Source organism: Drosophila teissieri, chromosome 2R (assembly GCF_016746235.2).
Source record: "Drosophila teissieri strain GT53w chromosome 2R, Prin_Dtei_1.1, whole genome shotgun sequence".
In the NCBI taxonomy this organism is placed as follows: domain Eukaryota; kingdom Metazoa; phylum Arthropoda; class Insecta; order Diptera; family Drosophilidae; genus Drosophila; species Drosophila teissieri.
The window spans coordinates 14,028,699-14,050,829 of NC_053030.1; the positions used below are offsets into that span (position 1 = coordinate 14,028,699).

A 22,131-nucleotide genomic window follows, 5' to 3' on the forward strand; every position below is an offset into this window, starting at 1 on the left:
AATTCTTCGAGGCACACGCATGACGAAGAATCTGCCGAAACTCCTGCTCGTTAACGACCAAAGCAGAACAGATTTTTCCATCATTTCTCGAGTGCCGATGGCATAATGTGGGGCTTGGTTTTGGGTCCAGACTGCAGAGAGTTGTCTGCAGCAGTCGTCATTATCGACATTACCATTACCATTAACATTACCATAAAGCAGATCGGCACCTAATTGCGGGCAATTGCATCTGCTACGCTTTAATTAATTACCAGCCAAAAGCTAAAAAACTAAACGTTACAATTGAATACTGAAAGTTGCAAAGATCTTGAAACTACTTGTTCAGTTTTAAAGATCTTGAAACTACTTGTTCAGTTTTAAAGATCTTGAAACGACTTGTCACTGCTTATAATTTCCTACATGTAGCTAATTAAAATGTTGTATTCGTTTCTGTGTAAATCGGACGCGCCTACAAAAGTTTGCATACTCGCTTAGCCTTAATATGGAAATCGAAGTCACACAACCAGCTACGCTTTTCGTGTATCTCTCGTTGGCACTAAAGTTGAATTTCATTCTCTGATTTTCTTCTCTTCGATCGTAAAACGAATGACGTTGGCCACGAACTTGACTTTCACAGAGAACAGCGTTCTGATTGAGTTCCGTGATTGATTGAGAGTTTAGATCGCGGTGAGGGGTGAAATCGGAATGCGTGCTACTAATTTATATCACTTTGCAGAGAGCAGGTGCTTGAAAATATCGGGGTGCTAAGGTGAGTGAGTGAGAATGTGTGTGTGAGCAGGTAAAACTAGCAGCCTCTTATCAGCGAACAGTACGCTTCTAGGGTGACTTAATCTACTTGATTCCACGCCGCTTACTCAAAGTAAACAAAATATACTCGAGCAATGCTTCACTTATTATTGTTATCTATTAAAATTTAAACGAGAATTAACTTTGAGTTGGTAACATAATCTTATGTTGTGTCCAAAAATGTTGTATATTTATAATGGTAAAACATTTTCCAAATTCTATTTAAATAATTTCTTTCACTTAAATTAGGCATAGCAGTGATTGATCGACTTAAGATTTAATCTAAAACGTCGAAAGCTAGTTTACATTCAAGAAATTTTACAAATTAGTTCGATCCTAAGATGTTTTACTCTAGCACCCATGGAGAATCCAGAACTTAATCTTACTGCTCTTATTGTCTGGTTGCGTTTGCTAATAGTCTATCACAGTACTAAGCACTTCACGGGATCTACTTAAGCTAGTTCATCGCATTCAAAGCCCACATCTAACCAAACACACTATTCCTCCGGCTTTCGAACAAAAACCTCCTTCATTTCCACATCCGCCTGATTCTGGGACTTGCGACTGCGACCCGATCGGAACTGCTCCTCGATCTCCAGCAGCGTTCGACGACGGGTCTCCGGGAGGGCGAGATAAACGAAGATCAGGGCAAACAGAGCCATGACCCCGAAAAAGATGAAGCAGCTCGACATTCCCAGGTATTCCTTGATGCCGGGGTAGGTCTTCAGGACCACGAACGAGATGAACATGCCCACGGCCACGGTGAGTCCTGAGGCGGGCCCTCTGACCTTTTGCGGAAAAAGCTCTGAGATCATGAAGAAGGGCAGGGTGTAAAGGCCCAGCGTGCTCAGCACGATGAAGCCCACGATGGACACCACCGGGAGATATGGCACCTCCTTGAGCAAATCGTTCTGGCTGTGTCCCGCCAACAGGAACATGCACACCGACATGCCCAAAGTGGAGATAATCCCGGCCCTTCGGCGACCCCACCACTCCAGGATGTATCCCATGGGGCAGGTGGTGATCAAGCGGGCGAAACCAATGAGCACGGCGCACATGAAGGGATCGATTTCGATGCCCGCCTCCTGCGAAATCTGCACGGCGAACACGATGACCACGAAGATGCCTGTCAGCTGCTGGAAGGCAAACAAACTCATCAGGATGACCAGTGGCTTGTAGACCTCCGGTTCGCGCAGACTCCGCCAGAAGGACTCCTTCACCGCGGCGTTCCTCTGCTGCAGCGATTTCTGCAGGAGCTGGAACTCCTCGAGCACTAGGGGATGGGTGATTTCATCTGTGGGAGAAATACAAACATTATACAATCCGTTCTATATTAATCTTTAATCGAAATGTGTTTACGCGGGAACTCCAAGCACTTGAGCGATTTCAATTTCATTATTTGATCGCTCGGTTTGATAGAAAGTTCTACTTGACTTTCATTTGTTTGTCATTAAGAAAGTAAAACTCTTGTTCCTCCTCAAGGTCAGAGTCAGCAGAGAACTCACCCGATTTGTTGAATCCACGGAAGTAGTTGAGGGATCTCTTGGCCTCCGTCACCCGCTTCTTGGACAGAAGCCAGCAGTGGCTTTCCGGAAGTGGCAGCACGCAGAGCAGGGCCACCAGCTGGTAGCCACAGCAGATGAGGGCAATCAGGCGGAAGTCATCGCGGATGCAGTAGCCGATCCCGTAGAGAATCGTGATGCCACCGGCCACCGAAATGGACGTGCCCAGTATGAGACTGCCCCTCGTCTTGGGCACACTGATTTCGGCTGCATAGACTCCTGGTGGCGCACTGGCCAGTCCCATGCCAACTCCTATAAATATTCAAGCATTAAATAATACTTCTACATAAAGAATATTTGCTTAAGGATGTTGGACTTACCCAGCATAAATCGTGCGACAATGAGTTGCCAGAAGAAGGCTACTCCATCGCTCCCACTGGGTGTGGCCAGCAGAATCCAGGCAAGGATAGTGAGCACATTGAGCACGATCAGGGACCTCTTCCTACCGATCCTGTCCAGCAGGAAGCCGGACAGCAAGCCGCCCAGAGGAGCGGACAGAGCGTTGACCGATGCGAACCAGGAAGCCTGCGAATCGTCCAGATGCACTGGCTCCGTGACGTCCTTCAGCTGGTGCAGAGTGGCGGTGGGCATGGCCAGGGTCATGCCCGTTGAGAAGACACCCACGTTGGCCAGGATGACAGCGATCACTTGGCGCCGCACTGCCCTTGTCTGTTCGCCAGGCGGAGGAGTCTTCAGCGGTCGATCCAATCCCGAGACGATCCTGGCCTGCTTGCCATTGGATTCGCTGCCATTTTGATTGAGGTTCCGGTGCTGCTCATCCATTTAGTTCGTTGGCGGGCAAGACTTGGCTTATCTCTGCTGAAAGAGAGGAAAAGTTTGAAAACGATTCTTTTACCCCGGCCATTTGCTGGCATTCTCACGGTGGGAAAACACTTCCTGCTCAGATAAGTTGCCCTAAGCGAATGATTATGGCCCATGCCCTAACAAAGGCCAATGCAAATTTGCCTCGAAGTGCCGTAGTCCCGGGAAGAGCAAACAAACAATTCATCATTTTTGATTACTCATTCGTTGCTTGTCTTTTGCATAAAGCTTAGTTTTTACAAGGCTAGTATAAAGTATAGGGTTTAATATTTACATTTACCTAGCTCAACTGCTTTATAACTTTATGGCTACACAATAGATTACGGCTAGACTTCTCGCGCCAACTAGAAACACTGGCTACTCAGATTTTAAATCACTGAACGGCATGGTAACCCGAAAGCAAACTAGTACTATGCCAAACATGTCAAAGAACAATGAGAGTGCGTATTATATACTATTATAAATATCAAGTTAATTAGCACTTGATGCAGCATATCTATGATTACAAATGCGTGAGCCCCATCCCATAGACATATAAACTTGTTTCCTCAGTCGAGCACAACCGGATTACTCCCACGTGAGGTCGAGTCCAACACAAACGAAAGTTCTGGAAGGGTATTTGTCAGTTGGCTGTGGGCATCTAGCGTTCCTTCGCTGTTTTCTAGTTTATTACTTTTATGATTGCGCCTCGAAGATGGCCTTGCCATCGGCAGCTATGTAGCTAATACGCGTACCAACAAGTGGAAGTGCAGGCGATAAGAAGTGCGGCGATTGTTGACCCTGTTCCCTGTCCACTGGGTACTGGGTACTGGGTATGGAAAGTGGGACTGGGCCACAGCTGATGCGAGCTAAGTGTTCGTTTGTTTGTGGATCCCACTTTGTGGTGTAGGGCGCGGTGCTTTGATCAATCGATGCCAATTAAGATTCAATGAATCCGCATGGCAGACGATTCCATTCGGAATCCGGGAAACACTTACACTTGTATAAAGAAGTTGCGGTGGGATTTTCACTGGATTCAAGAGAACCTGCTGCCCAAAAATCCACGAGGCTGGGAAAACAGGTTCTGCGCCGCTCACCAAAAAAGATGTCGTGACTCGAGATGGATCCAAGTGCCTAAATCTGAAATGCCAGCGACACGGAGCGGAGCTGAACGGTGAACGGTGCTGAGCTGAGCGAACCCGTCGACGGTAAAGCGCTGGAGCCAACTGAATGCCGCTTGCCACGTTGGAGTCCCCAAACTATACGGATTTCTTCGCCGCCCTCTCTTTCTCTCTCTCTCTCTCTACTGAACACAGACAGGCGATAAAGCGGCATAGAGTACTGGTGGTATACCGCCATCGAGGAACGTCATCCCGCCGATAGATTTGCCTTAATGTGTGTCATGATCGTTTTGATCGCTTTGATCGCTGATAATGGGCGTACTGCTGATCGGATCGGATGGGATTGGATTAGATTCTGAGTGACTGAATGGGAAAAGGGCTGACAATATGCCGATGCACTTTGCCATATGCGCCCTTCATTTCCCTCTCCGATGTCGTCCTTATCGGCTTGTTGGGCACGGAACGGAACATTAAGTAACCATTAAACATCACATTGCTGGCCGATCTGGGTGGGTTAAGTCAACCTGTCATATATACTGGTATAGTACTAATATCTGTGCCGCTTATCAGTCTCGACGATTAACTCGCGGTGCGTTCATCATCGCCTGGGTGTGGAGGAAGTGTTCTCAAGAGGCATTTACAATGGCACAACACTGCACAACGGACTGCGCAGATTTCGGATTTATCTTATCGAACGAAAGGTCTTTCCTTCTGCCTGCCGCAATATATGTCGAGTGCCGTAAAAATGAGACAATACTAATTGGTTTGGCCAAATTGCGTGCCTTTAATTGGGCATCAGCCATCACGAGTGATTAGATAGCGATTATTAACGGAGGTGTTAGCAACAAATATTTGCTATTGCTATTGACATCTAAAGTAATTCGAAAAACCGTTGAGGCGCACTGTAGCAGTTGGCTGATGTCAGCTTGCTCAGAGTGTCGCAGCAGTGAGCAATGCACAGCGTGCTTCATAGCTTATAGCTTTTGTCTTTATGCGATGGGCAGCACTGTTTGCTTGCTTCGCTCAGTCGGATTCTTATTGAATAAGTTACATTCTAGTAGGAATATATGCTTATTGGAGTGTAAAAGCTTGGAGTTTTCGTATTGTTGAATTAAAGGTTTTTAAGGAAGATTATGGTTTTTAGTTAGAAAAACTAGCTTGCATTAAAGAATTTTTAAAATGCATAACACATAATTCAGTAAAACTGTTCTTATATATATTTACATAACCTTAAATTCATTAGATTTGCTTATTTTTAGAAGCTTTGACACATTTGCCCATTTATACATTTGGTTCTGTCTAAGGAATACTTCTTTAATTATGTACTACAAACTTTCGCTTATTCTTACGCCTTTCAAATCTTACGCTTTTCAAATCGCGCGCGCTTTTGCTTTCGGTTCAGTGGAAAGCAGAACTCGTTCACTTCTTGCATCATTCGCAGAACTTGGCAACTTGGAATTCCGGCACGCAGCGACGTGGGTCACACTGTGTGAACTCGGGAACGCGTACACAACACACGCAGCGGAGTGCGCCGAGCAGAGAAAAAGAAAGAAGGAAAAAGAAAAAAAGCGGAAAAGCCACCACCAGAGCGTGGAAGGGAAAAGGAGAAGGAAAAGCTGACAGAGGGTCCACCGAAAAACGCACGCAGCCTGCAGCCTCCAAGGATCCCAGCGGATACCCTCCAGATTCAGATACAAAGATTCCACGGCTGAGATACAAGCCACTGGTCCACGGGTCCACGGGTCGCTGAGTGCGTGTTGCCCCAGGCTCAGTCACCTGGTCAGCCCCCATCCCAACATCCCCCATCTCCCGTCCTCTCCTCACCCGCTGCAGTGCAACAGAAAATTGTGCGGGGGATGAGCGCGTTTGTTTTGTGGACAGGTGTGCGATCCCGAAGCGAGTGAAAAGGAGCTGCTGGAAAAGGGCAGCAGCCAGGGATAAAAGCTCCGGCCGAAGCATCCTTGCTGAGCTGCTTGCTCCTGAGCTCCTTGGCTCCTTGGCTTCTTGGCTCCTTAGCATAATTTGATTCGCAAAAATCGAAACGGAACCAAACGAAACGAAACCAAACGAAACGAAGCGAAAGCGAGAAATCGGCTCCTTTGCGAGAGAGCCCCAGTGCATGTGTATGTGTATGTGTTGGTGTCGTTGTGTGTGTCAGTGTGTGTGAGCAGCATCCTGGAAGCCAGAAAAAGACAGGAGAAATAACAAAAATATAAAAACAGAGGAGTCTCTACCATCGCATCGCATAGCATTGCATCCGGATTGCATCGCATCGCAGCCTCCGCGGGAATGGAGGAATGACGCCGAGTGGGTGCCAGTGCCACGAGCAGGATCGGGATAAGGATTAGCCAGCGTCCAGCAGCCTCCGATGCCACCGCATAGACATAGATACAGATTACGGTTACAGATACGGATACACACAACCTGCTTTTGTCCAGGCAGCGGCGCATAATGCAGTGATTCTACACCGCTCCTCTCGTGTCTCGTGCAATCTCCCAGTCCCCAGTGACAATTAGCTCCATCTCCGTCTCCATATCCACATCCATATCCTCCCCGGCTGCCCACCCACAGCTCCTGGCCCAAGGATACCCACAACCACAATAGCAATAGAGGCGACCAGCAGCAGAAGCACCGCAGATCCCGAAGCGCATCAAGATGACCACGGACTTCCTCTTCCCCAAGATAGCGGACTGCTCCTACGTGTCCTGTTACTGGTGAGTACATGGCCATTCGTGTGCATATATATATGCCCATTCCCATGCCGATGTCCATGTCCATGTCCAAGTCCATGCCCATGGGCAGGAACAAAAGCAACAGCCAGCGAGCAACGACAAACAACAAACGACAAACGAAAACGAAGACAACAACAAGAGCAACAAGAGCAGCGCCACGGAGATGGAAAACTTTTTCATTAGGCAGCCGAAATCATTCACCCAGCCTTCAGCACCTGAATATTAACACGCTGGCAGCGCAGCTCAGGGCCATAATATGTATGTGGGCTAGCTCCCAGGGGAAGTGCCAGGCTGTGGGGAATACGCCTGAGCCTAATAAACTGAGCACAGTGCTCGCTCGCTAGGTGCGACGTGGCAGGAGGTAGAGGAACCTCACTCTAATAGAAGTTACGGAACAGCAATCTGAAGTGGCATCTCTATAAGACCCGGACCCATTCTGCTATTTAGATACATATTTATAATCGAAAACTAGTGTAAGAAAAAGGAAATAGCTGTTTACAAATAGATTGAATATCTATGTATAATATCTGTCATACTTGAACACAGCTTTAATTCTAGCAAATTCTTTTGTACTTAAACTTAAAGTTCAACTTTAACTTGGTTACCTTAGCGAGCGACCACCGTCTAGAGTTAGAGAGGCGAACTTAGTCAGCGATGCAAATGACGCCCGCTGCCCTGGCCACTTGTGTGAATGATTATCGCATGCCTGGCCAGTCCCAGCGGACGAGCGTTGCTTCTTTTAATTATGTATATTTTATTTTTGTGCGTTATCTCTTTTGGCAACAACATTCGCCGCTCGGCGCTGCCATGTCCTTCACGTCCTGTGCCGCCTCCTTTTCGGATGGTTTTCATTATCCCATCGCTTATTTCGTGGCTCCTCCTCCATCTCCATCTCCAGCTCCATCTCCTCATCGGTCGTCGGTCGTCGGCGTGCCCCGCTTTGCATTCAAATTCGCTCATTACCCACTCACTCCTGTGAGTCCTCCGAGTCCTGTGAGTCCTGCGACCCTCTGGCCTCCCGCATTCGAATCCTGTTTCTGTTTCTGAGAATCCTGATGCGGCGCCGCTTGGCGCTGCGCAGCTCCAGAAATTAGGTCAAACGGTCATGTCTGCCAACAAGAACAGCGTGCCACTCCACTCCACTGTGTTGGTGTGTTGCCGTGTGGGTGTGTGGGTGGTGTGCGCTGTATCTGTGTGCGTGTGCGGTAGGACGGGCGCAGGATGGGGTTCGTTTTTATGGCCACATGCGAGAGGCGCGTTTCGACCATAAAACAAACGACCGACCGACAACAAAAACATTCGAAAAACCAAAGCAAAAATTAAACAATACACACACTGTTCTACTCCGCACTATACATGCATATGTATGTACATGTGTATATATATGTATGTACTTATGTGTTATGTGGCATTTCCCTGCGTTGATGCAATATTTAAAATGCTAATTGCAAAAATGGCGGCAATGGCGGCGACGAGCACTAAGTAATGGCAACTTGGCAGGCGGTCCCCCGATGAATTGGCGGCGGGGACTTGTTTATCCTGGCGCGTGATATGAGTTTTATGTTCTGCCACTCACACACACTCACTCACTCACAGAAAAGCGGCAAAAAATATCAAGTAAAAGGCGCAGAACATAAAAAAGTTTTTACACACGCACACCCATTTACATGGCCAGATAAAATGTCGTTGCGTTCTCTGACCTCATACCACCCAACATCCAGCCAACATCCAGCCATCTCTGCCCCCTTCTCCCGCAGGACATGTTCATTGATTAATTCGCAACTGCTCGCGCACTCACATTTGCACTCAGATTCATCTCTCCTTCCAGGGAAACTCTGGAAAAGCCACCGCTCTCGTTTGCCTCGCTTTCCTCGGCATACACACCACAGCAGCGCCATCTGTGGGTCGCGTGTTGCGGCGGCCCGCAAGTTTCAGACACTGCCTTCTGGCATTTTCCCTTCCCCATGCGCACTCATAGATGGTTGTTTTAAAACAATTTTCAAAGAAATTAATTGTGCATATTCTTAGGTATTTCTTGGCTTCCAAAGTCTTTAAAATTCCAAGCGAAATATCCTTTGTATGCCTTCCTAAATGAAGTATTCAAAACTTAATAGCAAGGCGCAATTTCTTTCTGTGTGCGTTTGAGCAAGTCACTCAAACTGGGTCTTGGCTGAAACCAGCCCACCACCGCCAACTGAACCACTGCCTTTCCGGCACTTTGAAGCAATCTCAGCCTGGCGGCATTAATAACGCCAGCTCACGATATTGCCGGGAGCCACTTTCAGTCGCGACTTTTGACCGCGCCACTTGAGTGGGCTGTGCCACCTTCCTCTTGCCACCTGCTACCTGCCTTCTGCCACCCAATTCACAATTGAGACCACCCAACCCAGCACCCCTGCGAGTCCTTGTTATACCTGTTACTGTTGATATGACTGCCTTTGTTGTGCCACCTAGTTTAATGCCCCACTCACATGCACCTGAGGCTGAGGCTGAGGCCGCCAACATGCGAGCAACATTGTGTGGCAAGCGAATTGATTGGAATTTATTCCAAAGAGCCATAAACACTGAACTGGCAAGTGGCAATGGCAAGTGGCAAGTGGCACGGGCCAAAAGCCAAGAGCCAAGTCAGCCGCGTGCCAAGCAAAATCGATTATTATAATGCCAACGAGGCAGGCGGAGGCGGCCTGTTGCTGATAAAGGTTAGCATCAGTTAAGCCACTTGACATTTCGTGCAGGGATTAGCCCCGAACTGGAACTGGAACTCGGACTGCGACTGTGACTGTGACTGTGGGACTTAATCTCGCTGTAGAGCATCTTGCATCTATCGATTGCTAAGCCCCTCTGCTTTTCCCCCGCAGCGAGGAGAACGTGTGGAAGCTCTGCGAGCAGGTGAAGCGGACGCGGCCGGAGGAGCTGTCCAAGTGCTACGCCGTCTTCGTCTCCAACGAGGGTCGCACCGTGCCCCTTTGGCGCCAGAAGGCAGGACGCGGCGACGATCAAGTTGTGATATGGGTAAGTGGACGAACCATAACGTAAGATAGTGCTGTTACAATATTAGGAACTGAAACTATTAGAAAGTTACATGTACAACTATATGATGCACGGATGATAACTACGCATCGTTTATAAACTGCGTTTTATTGAATATTTGATCTACCAAAGATGGAATAGCTCTCATACACAAGATTGATGGTTCTATTTGGAATCTTGCAGGACTACCACGTCTTCTTCATACACAATCCCTTGCTGAATCGCTGTCTGGTGTTCGATCTGGACACCACACTGCCCTTTCCCACATACTTCCACAAGTACGTGACGGAGACGTTCCGCTCCGATCTGGCCCTGCGTCCGGAGCACCACAGGTGAGACGCTTTAGGGATCCCCATAGGGAGAGCGTGATCATCAGTTTTGTGTATTTGTTGAACAGATTCTTCAGAGTCATACCCGCAGACACATATCTCATTGAGTTCTCATCGGATCGGCGTCACATGCGTCGGCCGGACGGCAGTTGGATCAAGCCACCGCCCTCCTATCCACCTATTCTCTCCAACTGTACGTATCTAAATTGGTGAATCGGTGAACATCTAAGGATGTGCGACTAATGTGCGCTTCTCCCAATAGCGAACATGCACTGTCTAGGGGACTTCATCTGCATGAGTGCAGGAAAAGGTCCTGGAGCGGTCTACAGCCTGTCGGAGTTCGTGCAAAACTTCTACAAGTCGCCACATGTGATGGCGCAGAACAACAAGTAGATGCAGGGCCAGGGGATCCTGGATTGGGAATCTAGAATGGCGGATCGCGCATCCGATGTATCCAACAGCCCACAGATGCAGAACGCATCCAGCAACTCAACCACATCCAAATGCAAATACAAATCCGTATCGAAATCGTTTTGTCGTTGTCGTTACCAGACAGTTAATTACCAATTGCATACATATACATACATACATATACACGCGAACATATAAATATATTTATGATAATGTATTTTTGTATTCAGGTTAACAGAGATCAAGTGCAGAAGAGGGTTAAAACGCTGGCGCCACGCAGCTCTTGGCGTTTATATGCATTGAACTTCAATTCTAAAGAAATTATAAATCTAATTATACATTTTTTACTGTACGTATTGTATTGTATTGTATTGTATTTTATAAAGCAACCACACATACATATATATGATAGCCGAGGGCAGAGATGAAATTTTTATTCGTTACATCCTCCGTGTACTTTTTGTAACTCTAAACCTAAGCGAAATGGAAAAGCACCAAGGCGGCCGGCGGACATCTGATCGGATATTCGCAACACCACCATACATATAGATATGGATATGGATATGGATATGGATATGGATCTACTACCACTTTGCATACTACGCTACGCTCTCGTTTATGTAATTCAATTTTTGGCTAGGCTCAAAGCTAACCCACAACACCTAACTGTAACTTACACTCTACTCTAAACTCACGTCAGCCTCGTCTCGAATTCGAGGCGCATAATTGCATTAAAGCTTGTTAACTTGTTTTATCGTACTTACACTAATTACGTACTCGTACCGCAATTATAATTGTAATTCGAATATTATCTACTTTGTATACAACGGAAACCAAATCGATGATAATACTAATAACGTATTGTATTGTATTGTATTGTATGTTTGTATCTAGCTAGTTTTTGTACGGTTTGTATGCCCGAGGATCCCCAGCCGAATCCACATTAGAGACCCCAGACCCCAAACCCCAGATCCCAGAACCCAGACCCTCATCCGGAAATCCGAACCCGCTTAGCGTTGATTTCGATATACTTATCGTATCGTTTCCCTTCGATTAATGACTTGTGACGCGCAAAGACTGATTCATTATACGCCCTACGGTAGCTGAAGCTCCTCTTCAAAAACCTCCTCTCCTTTATGAGTGCCCTGTTTATCATGTCCTTAGAGTGTCCCTGTAGACTACTTTTTTCGATTGTTTATTGCTCGGCTTCCAACCCTTTGACTCGAATTAGTTAACGAAACTCGCATTTATTTTTGATTTTCTGGTTTACATTGATTTTGGATTCGTATAGAGAGGTTTTTACTCGACTTGTACTTGTATGGGGATTACCATATAGACATATGAATATCTAGAACATAAACGAGAATGTATAAAAATAAATGCTGTGCAAAAGTCTCAAAGTTAAACCTAAACTCTTAATTATATACAACTCTAGCAAACAACCAAAAAAACTCGAAACGTTTCTCAATGTTCTCAAAGTATCTGCGATTAGATAGATACCTATACATACGAGTATATTTATACGATTACCCTGAGTTGTATTTATCGATGGCAAGCTATCGTCCATCGACAATTGTTTATCGCTAAAAGGAACACCAAGCAAGCGATTGCATAAAGTGTGTAAAAATCAATTATAAATAGACACATAGATAGAGCATACTTATCGTGTAACTTAGCATATGCGCCACTCTTTTTCTCTTCCAATTTTCTACTACCACCCGATAACATGGCATATTAACAATATTGGGCATCTCGCGCAGAATACATAGATATTTAACGGGCAGATATATAGCTATAAGCTAATCATTAAGTTTTGGCGCCAGCGTGAAAACTGAGCGTCTTTTTACTCTTTTTTACATAAGTATACATATTTAACTGAACAAAATCGCAACTGAGCATAAACGCAAACAGTGGTAACCCGCAGCCGCCTTTGATTCAGACGCATCTGCAACCAAAGGGTAGTCAACCTCCGATTGCAGACCAGATCAGACTAACCACTTCATCTTCCTCCTCCATCCGGAATCCGCATTCAAGCCCGCTAGCTGCAAGTGGTTTCAAATCCATGGGTTGTCCTTCGAAAACCCTCCAAAATGCCACCCTGCAAAATGCACACATTCGTTGAGAACTAAGATTACAACAGATTCCCTGCTTTATGGGCCTAAGCCTTTGTTAATCTATTTAACTATCAATTATCCAACGTACCAACTATCGATCGTACTTTTGATTGTTATTGTAAAATATTTTTGCAACTCCCTAGTATTTATACGTGCATACATTAAACGCAAGCAAAGCTAAAGCCAATGTCAAACCAAATGTAATAACATTCAATTTATGGATCAATGAATTATGATTGTTCTCTCAATTCTGCAAATGTGACGCGCTAATGGAAAATCAATATGAATACCACTTAAATTAAAAATACCGATCAATAAAATATTCTTGAAATTGCATTTTAAACCAAGCACTTTATTTATTAATTGTTCAATTTCAGGAGACACCACGTTTCCTGCTTTGATTATATTCTTTTTTAAGCAATCGCGAATTGGGAGGAGCCATTGCTCATGGTTCCTGCACGTAGCCATTCGACTATGGCGTTCTGCACAGTTTTTTTGATATACCCCTTGTAAGGCTTATCTATACCAAACTCTCTTAAAAGCCTCCGTTCGATTGCAGCTACAATACCCACAAAAATTGAGAACGAAAAAAAACGAGATCGTTCGTTCTCAGCGTACTCAGTGGCATCAATCAGTAGTCTCACTTACCATGAGCCCTTCTTGATTTCGAGACAAAAACGATCTCATTGTCAATATTTTATATTGTATTTGATTATAAACAAAATATGTTAGCGAAGCAAAATCCTCTTGAAGGTTGTACAAATATACTGCGAAGTCGACAGTTAAAGGCCCTGTGGAAAGTGAAATATTTAAGATATTAGAAAAGCCATCAAAGGTTCGTTGTCTTTAATTTGAACGTAATCCTAGTCCGTATACATCAGCTATTGCTTAATACATAACTCCCGCAAGGGTATATAGGCTTCGGCATGCCGATTTCGTTCTCATTCATTATTGAGATACACAGACTTAAATACTCCGCTCTCGGAAACTCAACACTCAAACGGCTGCATTTTTCAGAGCGAGATACTCACACTCAGCGCTCGAGCACTAATCAGCTGGGAGACCGGCACGAGCCAGCGATCAGATAGAATTCAGCGGCGTTCGACGGCGGAAGCAATTCAGTAGCATTGGCGAAATGGCGAGGAATCTGGAAGATAGTTGCAACATGGCAAACGCCAAATACGTGAGCATAAATAAGGAGGACCGCGGGCCGTACGCCGCCCACTTCAGCGCCTTGAAGGATGCGGTGTACTCGCATTGGAAGGGATCGGGAGTTCTGGGCAAGCTGCTCAAGGGAACAACACTGGGCGGTAAGTGGTACTCGCCAGTTGGCTCTCTCTTCTCCATCGGAAGCCGTTTTCGTTCGCGTAGTGTGTGAAAAAACGAGAAAGTCGGGTTGCAGTGGCCCGAAGTTACAAATTACTAAGTAATAAGAATGCGATAAGAAACTAACATGAAAGGAAAGTGATATTCCATATTGATCAGTGGTTCATCCATTTAATTCAGTTTATGTCAGCTTAATTTATTGGATCATTAATTTAATAATTTTTCGATTGGTATAAGTATGTATACCTTTCTCATAAAAAGACAGACTGAAAGTTTACAATCTTTCCAATCGATAAGACATTTTCTTTCGCTTTCCTCGTAATCTGAACAAACATCGCAGATATGTATATATTTTTGGTACAGAACGTGACTCTCAACTTCCGGCTGCAAAAACAAACATACAGATATGTACATATATACTTAGCTGCGTTGAGCATGAAGTTCTAGAACAATCCACTCAGGGATTTTAACAGTGCTTGAGTTTTATGGGCTTCTTATGGTCTAGGACAACAGTGGCTTATCAGACTTTCGTCGCTAGTTTCCTAGAAGACGAAATGCAATTGAAATTCTTCGGTAAAAGTAGTTAGGATACGAGTATCTTATCTTTGCTGGTTGACAGAAGCATTTATTGCAAAACAAAACTATGCCCTGTTTAGGTGGATATGGCGATAAGGTCAAGGTATCAATGCCCGATGAGTACGACTTGGTTATCCATCTGGTCTTTCCGGAAAATGACAAAATCGTTGTCAAGGCCGATGCGAGCAAGCCAGGTGAGATTGATAAAGAGATACAACTTAGCAGGTTAAGCACTACTATGCCGTTTTGCACAGGCAACGTCATACTGGACATGACCAAGGTGATGGAGATTATCGGGAATCAGGAGCACAACAAGCCAGTGTTTGATCTTCTCCAGAAAATCGTGAACAACAAAAAGCAGCTGCTGGAGGACAAGCTGCAGAGCTTCCTGCAGGGCATCATGAACCAGACGCTCAACAAAATGGGCCATCAGATCGAGGTGCAAGGCAAGATCTCGAAGCTTACATACAAAAAGTGCGGCCCCGCCCACACGATCTTTGTGGAGGGGCCTTGCGAGTACTCCGTGGACTTCGTACCAGCCATCAAGCTCTCAGCAGCACAAGTGGTTTTGGCGCCGGCGCAAAGGAAACATTTTGGTGGAACGCTCTACTGGGACGCCGTCCCGAAGCCCATGAAGCCAGCCAAATGCGACAACGTATCCTTCAGGGCCTCCTTCTATGAGGCAGAGCGCAGTCTGCTCCACGGAAAGCAGTTCCTGAAGTCCGGAATCCGCCTGATGAAGCAGACCCGCAATGTGAAAAACAAGGCAAACCTTAAGAGCTACCACATCAAGACGGTCTTCCTGTGGCAGTCGATCGAAAAGGATGCCAGTTACTGGCAAAAACCCGTTAAAGAGATACTTATCGAGGTGAATATCAAATATATTTAGAATTATTAATGTCATAATTTTGTGTTATAGATGATGGGCAAACTGGCGGACTCGTTAGCTTTGACGCCGAGGAAGGGCAGGTTGCCCTTCTTCTGGGACCCCAAACTGGACATGTTTGCCGATTTAACGGATTGCCAGCGAATCGATATGTTCAACTACTTGAGGAAGTGCGAGTATACCTTCCGCAAGGCCGACGGAAATCTGAACGACGACAACGAGAACAATGTGCAGAGCTCTTTCAGTACGAACACCACATACTATTCCAAATCAAAACAATTCGCATTAAAGATTCATTTTCCCAAAGTCAGCGGTAGGGAGAACAGGCCATCGAATGGACAGAAAAAGGAAACCCAACCTGCTTCTGCCGAACCAACTAAGCCCATAAAAACCAAAGTGGCCGCCACATCCAATCCTCCAGCTAAAGCTCCACCTAAGACTTCGGATGCAAAAACACAACTTAATGAACAGAAGAAGAACTTGGCGCCTGCCACAGCAAATCCCAAATCGAAGTCACCCATCACTGCCGATGCAAAGGTGGCACCTGCTCTTAAGAAAGCAAATCCCAATCCTAGCGAGCAGAAGAAGTCTGTGGCGGCGCAGCCGAAGACAAAGGTGGAGTCCACTCCAGTCAAACCAAATCCAAAACCGAACGTACAGCAACAGCAGGCTAAACCGAATCCTGCCGATCAGAACAGGATCAATCCAAATGCCAATGGTGCACGATAAACTAAAAATTTGAAATGTAGAGGGAAGTGAGGGCGGTCTGTGTTCTGTGAGTTGAAAGAGTTTTATTAACAGCAAAATGAAAATAAGTTTGATCTTAACCGTTCGATCTTAAGCCTAGTCCTTGCCTCCGATGGCCGGGTGATGTGGTCGTCGTTGTTAAGTCGCTGGTGCTCTTACAGGCCGCCTCCGGATCGGTCCACGCTGATCTTCTGCTTCAGATTGGCCGCCTCGTGCTTCTGCTCCTCCAGCTCCGCCATGCGCGCAAATCGGGAGTAGGCCACGTCGCCGGTCTTGATGGCCGACATCATCTGGAATTTGAAGTGAATGTTAGTGTTGTCCGTGTAATTTCCTTGCCAATTAAATGATGTGAATTTTTCGTAAGCAAATGTTCTTGTCGTGGGAATGCTCCTGGTTTTTTACATGGCTCACCTGAAGGTATTCGTCCAGCTCCACCTGGCCGTTCATGTTTGTGTCGATCTCGCGCAGGATTTCGTGCAGCTGCTCGCCGGAGACGTCGCCATCGCCGAAGCTCTTGAGGGCGCGGCGGATATCGTTGATGGAGACGTAGCCCTTCTTGTCCTTGTCGATCAGCTGGAAGCGCTTGATGTACGTCTGGATCTCCTCCTTGGACAGCTTGATGGGTATGCGCTCCTTGGAGGTGCGGTTCACCGAGTGTCCCATCTCGTTGGCCAGGAACTCGGTGGCGTGCTTAATCTGGCGCTCCTTCTCGTCCTTGGACCAGCCCAGCTCCTCGCCCATGATGTCAACGATCACTGGCAGCGCCTCCTGGGCCGCCTGCACATTGAGGAAGGCCAGTCGCAGGCGACGGGCGATCATATCGACGGCGGTGCAGGCGTACTCCCGCACTCCGTACCGGATCTCGGCATCGATGTACGGGAACTCGGGGTGGATGCGGTTGCCGATGATGGGCCAACGCTTGCCGGTGAGCGAGGCCATCTTGGACACGGCGAAGGCGCGGTCACCGTACGACTTGGCCAGGTGCTGGGCCACCTCGCACTCGAGTCCGAAGTCCTGCACCAGACGGATGTACATGGTCGGGGTCCAGCCCTGTCCGCCCTCGATCTTCAGATAAGCGGTCACCGCCTCGGCGCGCTCTGGCTTTAAGTTGCAGGCTACAAGTAGAACATCCGTGGATTACATAATGGCCAGAGTAGGAAGGGTAATAAAGTAACCGGATATTGAATCATTGAGAATCAGCAATACCTTATCTTAGTTACTTATCAGTATCATAAATGAATAAGATAGGCATCGTAAACCGTTCCCACCACACTAGTCATCAATTATGAAATCAGTTGAAATCAAGTGAACTGGAGGACTCACCCTTGATTGCCGCATCGATGGTGTGCTCGGCCATGGCCCTGTAGGTGGTCCACTTGCCGCCAGCGATGGTGATGAGATTGGAGGGGCTGACGTGGACGATGTGGTTGCGGGCCAGGGACTGGGTGTCGTCCTTGTTGGGATCGGAGACCAGTGGGCGGATGCCGCTCCAGGCGGAGAGCACATCGCCGCGGCGCACCTCCACGTCCGCATTCAGATAGTTCTTGATCTCGTTGAGGATGAACTGGATCTCGTCCTCAGTGGGCGTGGGGTTGTGAGTGATCTCGCAGGGCAGGTCGGTGGTGCCGGCGATCGTCTGCCTCTGCCAGGGCAGGAAGAAGATGACGCGGCCGTCGGAGGTGGAGGGATCCAGCAGACCCATCTGATCGGGACTGTAGTAGCCAGGCAGTACGATATGAACACCGGAACTGGGGCAGCAGATGCTCTTCACCGTGGGGTTGTCCATCTTGCGAATGGAGTCCGTGAAGGGACCGGCGGCATTAACAATGCACTTGGCCTTCACGGTGAACTCCTTGCCGGAGATATGGTCCTTGACCTTGGCTCCGCACAGCACCTGTTTGCCAGTGCCGTCGTCCTTCTTGAGCAGCTCCTTCACCTCCACGTGGTTGCACACCGTGGCGCCGTGGCGAGCGGCAGTCAGCGCCACCGCCAGACACATCCTGGCATCGTCCTGCTGGCCATCATAGTAGACGATGGCGCCGCACAGCTTGTCCTTCTTGAGCATGGGGAACAGTTCGAGGGCATCCTTCTTGGAGAGGTAGTACGAGCTCTTCACGTTGCGATCGCCGGCCACCAGATCGTAGGCCTTGATGCCCACCCAGTAGTAGGGCACCTGCCACCATCTGCAGAATCGGGATTATCTGGTTAGCAAAGTCACGGATATGGAGCAGAGGTAGTGTTGCAATTTACGTGTAGACTGGCAGCATGATGGGCAGTGGGTGGGTCAAGTGGGGCGCCGATTCCAGCATGGTGGCGCGCTCGGCCAGCGCCTCCTTCACCATGCGGTACTGCTCTAGATCTAGCTGAGATGGCAGTTGATAGTTAGCACTCTACTGAGGGGAGGTTCTAGCCAAGGGTCTAGACTTTGATAACTTACGCCCAAAATGGCCTTCTGCAGGTATCGCACGCCGCCATGGATGAGCTTCGTGGAGCGCGAGGAGGTGCCGCTGGCAAAGTCATCCAGCTCCACCAGGGCGGTCTTAAGACCTTTGATTGGGGAAAAGAAGAAAGCGTTTCTTAAAGGCAGTTCCAGTCGGAAGGAATCATTGCCCACTTACCCCTCGTGACCGAGTCCAGAGCACATCCAGCTCCCGTGGCTCCGCCGCCGATGATCAGCACGTCGAACTCCTCGCCGCTCATCAGGGATTTGATCTGATCAGCTCGCGGGGGCAGCGTGCGCTTCCTCTTCGGCGGCACGGTGGCATTGTTAACCTGGTCGGGGGATTTGGGTCTTGTATCTATCTGATTTAAATTAAAGGATTTTAAGGACTACGTACCACATGGGGGGTGTTCCAGCGGTCCAGGGTGTACGAGGCCAGGACGGAACCCACACAGGCGCTGGCGGCTGTTACGCCGAACTTGAACATTCGTGAGGTCATCCCGGGGATCTCTCACGAAACTATGTTGAAACGATCGAGTATTATATTGTGCTGCAAAGGTACGAACAAAGCATTCGCAATCAATTTCACTTATTTTTAGTGCGCCGCAGCTCATAAGTATGCAATAAAAACCAACACGGATGATGTCCGAATTGCACAGATTCTAATTCCTGACTTTGTAAGATCTTGCGTCACAATGCCAATTCTTAAGTTTCTAAGATACCATTTTGTTTGAGATACTTTTTCAATTTCTGAGATTATACATACATACATATGTATGTATGTCTTCTTGCGGTTTCACTTATTTTATATTAGCATATTCAGGATTCTCAGATTGAAAGTGTTACCAAATATTGTACGATCAATAATAAATAATTAACACTTATTGTGCATATATTTTTCTATTAATAAACCACTTGTTTGAAATTAACTTGAATGGTATATAAGGGAATTAAATAATTCGCTCTATAGAAAGAATTTCCATGTTTGGGAACACTATAGAATACCAATGATAACACTGTTCACTGTTCCCACTTTTGATACTGTCGTGACACAACTGGTTGCGAATCTGCAGCTCGAAACTTGTTTTACAAATATTTCTCTGTTTTTAGGAATTTGATGATATCACAAACACCATAAAATCTGGCATTAAACAGCAAATTGAATTCCGAATTAATTTTGCACTCTTTTCGCTCTCTCTCATTTGCGCTCTCAGTTGTATTTCCATTGGCTCTCTGGCGCGCTTTTGGCTTTGACAGCTGATGGGAGCTTTTGCGTAAAGCTTTCGGCCAACTATCCGTTCTCTTCCCATTGGAAGGTTCCATTCCATTCCCGTCCATCGGATTCCGAATGTGTGTTAAATCAATACTGCTGGCGCCCAGATAAAGATACAGATACGAAAGTTGGGATCCGGAATACTGGACACAAACCAGAACGTAATCCGCACAGCTGCATGCTGGACGCACTATTTCGGTGGTGGCTCCAAGCCGATTGCTTTCACTTCGCTCCAATGCAAACCGATTCGAGTAGAGAAGAATAGAATCGAGTCGTGACCATGTTTACCTTTTGGCTTCCAGGCCGCGAGCGCCTCAGCAACAGACTGAATCCGAGTGCGAAACACAAAAATGCCGAAATCGAAATCGCCCGATTGTCGAGAATGACCGAGAACGAGAATGAGAATGAGTATGAGTATGCCAATGGCAATGCGAACGGAACGTTTTTAGCGGCCGTAATGGCATGTGAAAATGATTACATCAGAGTTTGAGTCACTTTTCCGCGACACTCGCCGTCGTTTTCGCCGCTTTCCGCATCCGCACTCGGCCAAGGCAAATCGGTTATTGAGCTCACCTAGTTGTGGCTCTGGATGCTATCTGATCCGATTCCGATTCCGAATACGAAACAGCCTGGAATTGATGAGCTGAGAACTGGAAGCGAGACTCCTCCGCTTGCTCCGTCCGTTTGGTTCGCCAGTCGCCGTTGCTCTGCGAATATATTGCACTGCACTGCATTCAGCTTTTTTTCCGCTCGAGAAAACGTTTGCTGCACTTCGTCGTGGCTCGTGCTCGGCGCCATCAGCTGTTGTGCCACGCCCTCCTCCCCAGCCATCCGCCCCGTTTTGGCCCGGCTAATTGGCCAATTGGCAGATCTCTAGATGCCAGACTCTCGTGCTGCAGCAGCTACTTATTCTCGCTTTTGAATGAGATGTGCAGGAGATGCTCGACCGTGTTCCTAGTTCAATGTTGTATCACGACAGTATCCTTTGTTTTTCCGTTTTGTAAGACATATCCGATAGATCCTTTCCGTTAGCTTTGAATTGAGTATTGAATGGAGGTTGATATCACGTCATTTTAGTGACCTTTCTCTTACTCTGTGTGGAAACAGTAGTATTTGAGGTTTAACCATCTTTAATTCAACAGTCTTGTGGGGCTTATATTTAAATAGAGAGATACATATCTCATAATTTGCTTCAACACTTCACCATAAATAAATGTAGTTAACACAGTCAGAAATTTTCCATTCCCACTTTTTACAAATGCCGTATTTCATTTGGCGGAAAGTATTATCCAAGAATTTGAGAGCGATAAGCACCAGTTTTGTATATATGTTTATTTTGTGTCACGAACTGTTTCACATAAAATTAAACAAACTACCCGACGGATATATCTACATATGAACCGATCTCTATACGAGTATCTTCTCGTGTTTCTGCTGAAACTACTACCTCGTTTTTGGCACCTGCGAGATGCGCCCACGTTGTGTGTCGGAGCGAATTGGTTCTGTAACTGGCGGCGGACGGGCAGCGTATCTGATATTTTTATTGTTTCGCGCTCTTCGCTCGGCAGATTCAGATTATTCAATTATGCGGCGAGTGCTGCTGATAGAAGGCTGCGGGCCAACAAGGCTGCTCTTCCGTGAATTTCCACGGCACGGCACGCCATCGAAATCGATTCGGGAACTAAACGCCTGATAAGAGCGGCCATTTCACAAGTGCCTCACGCATTTCGAGGGCAACCGGCTTATGAATGAATCACACATGGATACGAACGGTCCACGGGGCGTATGAATATGTAGTATCTTTTCTTGTGGGGGGTTGTACATTCGACATTAGACTGTGCTCTCGATCGGCTGACTGGCTGACTCGGCCTGACTGGGCTGATTCCGCAGACAGTGAGCAGACGGGGCAGAAGACTCAAGTACGGACGAACTGCGTCATCGTACACGAGATGGCCTGGGTTAGGTAGGTCAGTTTCACTTGCGCAATTAAGCAAGAA

General features: G+C 46.9%; 4 protein-coding genes across 8 annotated transcripts; 2 read left to right on the top strand and 2 right to left on the bottom strand.

Moving 5' to 3' along the window:
- Nucleotides 1-949: 949 nt before the first annotated feature.
- On the bottom strand, nt 950-4,362 carry LOC122615287 (solute carrier family 2, facilitated glucose transporter member 8). Of its 2 annotated transcripts, none has more exons than XM_043790313.1 (4): nt 4,148-4,362; nt 2,669-3,164; nt 2,292-2,600; nt 950-2,080 (listed from the first exon to the last, which is right to left on the bottom strand). In XM_043790313.1, exons 2-4 carry the CDS (start codon nt 3,129-3,131, stop codon nt 1,284-1,286), a joined length of 1,569 nt encoding a protein of 522 aa, XP_043646248.1. In that variant the 5' UTR covers nt 3,132-3,164; nt 4,148-4,362; the 3' UTR covers nt 950-1,283. The 2 variants fall into 2 exon arrangements, with proteins under 2 accessions (XP_043646248.1, XP_043646249.1); XM_043790314.1 differs by having other exon boundaries at nt 2,669-3,167.
- Nucleotides 4,363-5,742: 1,380 nt separating this feature from the next.
- LOC122615291 (protein N-terminal glutamine amidohydrolase) lies at nt 5,743-11,648 on the top strand. Of its 2 annotated transcripts, XR_006325787.1 has the most exons (6): nt 5,743-6,984; nt 9,861-10,014; nt 10,216-10,364; nt 10,430-10,554; nt 10,624-11,121; nt 11,185-11,648. XR_006325787.1 is itself a non-coding variant. In XM_043790317.1 (5 exons), the coding sequence occupies exons 1-5, from the start codon at nt 6,926-6,928 to the stop codon at nt 10,752-10,754; spliced, it is 618 nt and encodes a 205-aa protein (XP_043646252.1). In that variant the 5' UTR covers nt 5,743-6,925; the 3' UTR covers nt 10,755-11,648. The 2 variants fall into 2 exon arrangements, 1 of the variants encoding a protein (XP_043646252.1); XM_043790317.1 differs by having other exon boundaries at nt 10,624-11,648.
- A 2,338-nt stretch (nt 11,649-13,986) lies between these two features.
- On the top strand, nt 13,987-16,657 carry LOC122613936. The gene is made up of 6 exons (XM_043788362.1): nt 13,987-14,196; nt 14,869-14,982; nt 15,043-15,656; nt 15,708-15,918; nt 15,982-16,449; nt 16,517-16,657. Exons 1-5 carry the CDS (start codon nt 14,022-14,024, stop codon nt 16,401-16,403), a joined length of 1,536 nt encoding a protein of 511 aa, XP_043644297.1. The 5' UTR covers nt 13,987-14,021; the 3' UTR covers nt 16,404-16,449; nt 16,517-16,657.
- Nucleotides 16,446-21,706, bottom strand: LOC122613935 (glycerol-3-phosphate dehydrogenase, mitochondrial). Of its 3 annotated transcripts, none has more exons than XM_043788361.1 (8): nt 21,582-21,706; nt 19,259-19,411; nt 19,040-19,193; nt 18,859-18,968; nt 18,672-18,784; nt 17,745-18,604; nt 16,833-17,536; nt 16,446-16,711 (listed from the first exon to the last, which is right to left on the bottom strand). In XM_043788361.1, exons 2-8 carry the CDS (start codon nt 19,358-19,360, stop codon nt 16,577-16,579), a joined length of 2,178 nt encoding a protein of 725 aa, XP_043644296.1. In that variant the 5' UTR covers nt 19,361-19,411; nt 21,582-21,706; the 3' UTR covers nt 16,446-16,576. The 3 variants fall into 3 exon arrangements, with proteins under 3 accessions (XP_043644296.1, XP_043644294.1, XP_043644295.1); XM_043788359.1 differs by lacking the exon at nt 21,582-21,706 and adding an exon at nt 20,708-20,861; XM_043788360.1 differs by lacking the exon at nt 21,582-21,706 and adding an exon at nt 20,423-20,669.
- Nucleotides 21,707-22,131: the final 425 nt, after the last annotated feature.

Bases quoted from the DNA above. Each gene is read 5' to 3' on its own strand.
- LOC122613936 (XM_043788362.1), top strand. From the start codon at position 14,022: ATGGCGAGGAATCTGGAAGATAGTTGCAACATGGCAAACGCCAAATAC. The intron at 15,657-15,707 runs GTGAATATCAAA...TTTGTGTTATAG, and splicing joins TTAAAGAGATACTTATCGAG to ATGATGGGCAAACTGGCGGA. The intron at 15,919-15,981 runs GTACGAACACCA...ATTTTCCCAAAG, and splicing joins CAATGTGCAGAGCTCTTTCA to TCAGCGGTAGGGAGAACAGG.
- LOC122613935 (XM_043788361.1), bottom strand. From the start codon at position 19,360: ATGACCTCACGAATGTTCAAGTTCGGCGTAACAGCCGCCAGCGCCTGT. The intron at 18,785-18,858 runs GTAAGTTATCAA...CTGCCATCTCAG, and splicing joins TGCAGAAGGCCATTTTGGGC to CTAGATCTAGAGCAGTACCG. The intron at 16,712-16,832 runs GTGAGCCATGTA...TTCAAATTCCAG, and splicing joins AGCTGGACGAATACCTTCAG to ATGATGTCGGCCATCAAGAC.
- LOC122615287 (XM_043790313.1), bottom strand. From the start codon at position 3,131: ATGGATGAGCAGCACCGGAACCTCAATCAAAATGGCAGCGAATCCAAT. The intron at 2,601-2,668 runs GTAAGTCCAACA...GAATATTTATAG, and splicing joins TGTCGCACGATTTATGCTGG to GAGTTGGCATGGGACTGGCC. The intron at 2,081-2,291 runs GTGAGTTCTCTG...TTTCTCCCACAG, and splicing joins CCGTGGATTCAACAAATCGG to ATGAAATCACCCATCCCCTA.
- LOC122615291 (XM_043790317.1), top strand. From the start codon at position 6,926: ATGACCACGGACTTCCTCTTCCCCAAGATAGCGGACTGCTCCTACGTG. The intron at 6,985-9,860 runs GTGAGTACATGG...TTTCCCCCGCAG, and splicing joins TCCTACGTGTCCTGTTACTG to CGAGGAGAACGTGTGGAAGC. The intron at 10,555-10,623 runs GTACGTATCTAA...TTCTCCCAATAG, and splicing joins TCCACCTATTCTCTCCAACT to CGAACATGCACTGTCTAGGG.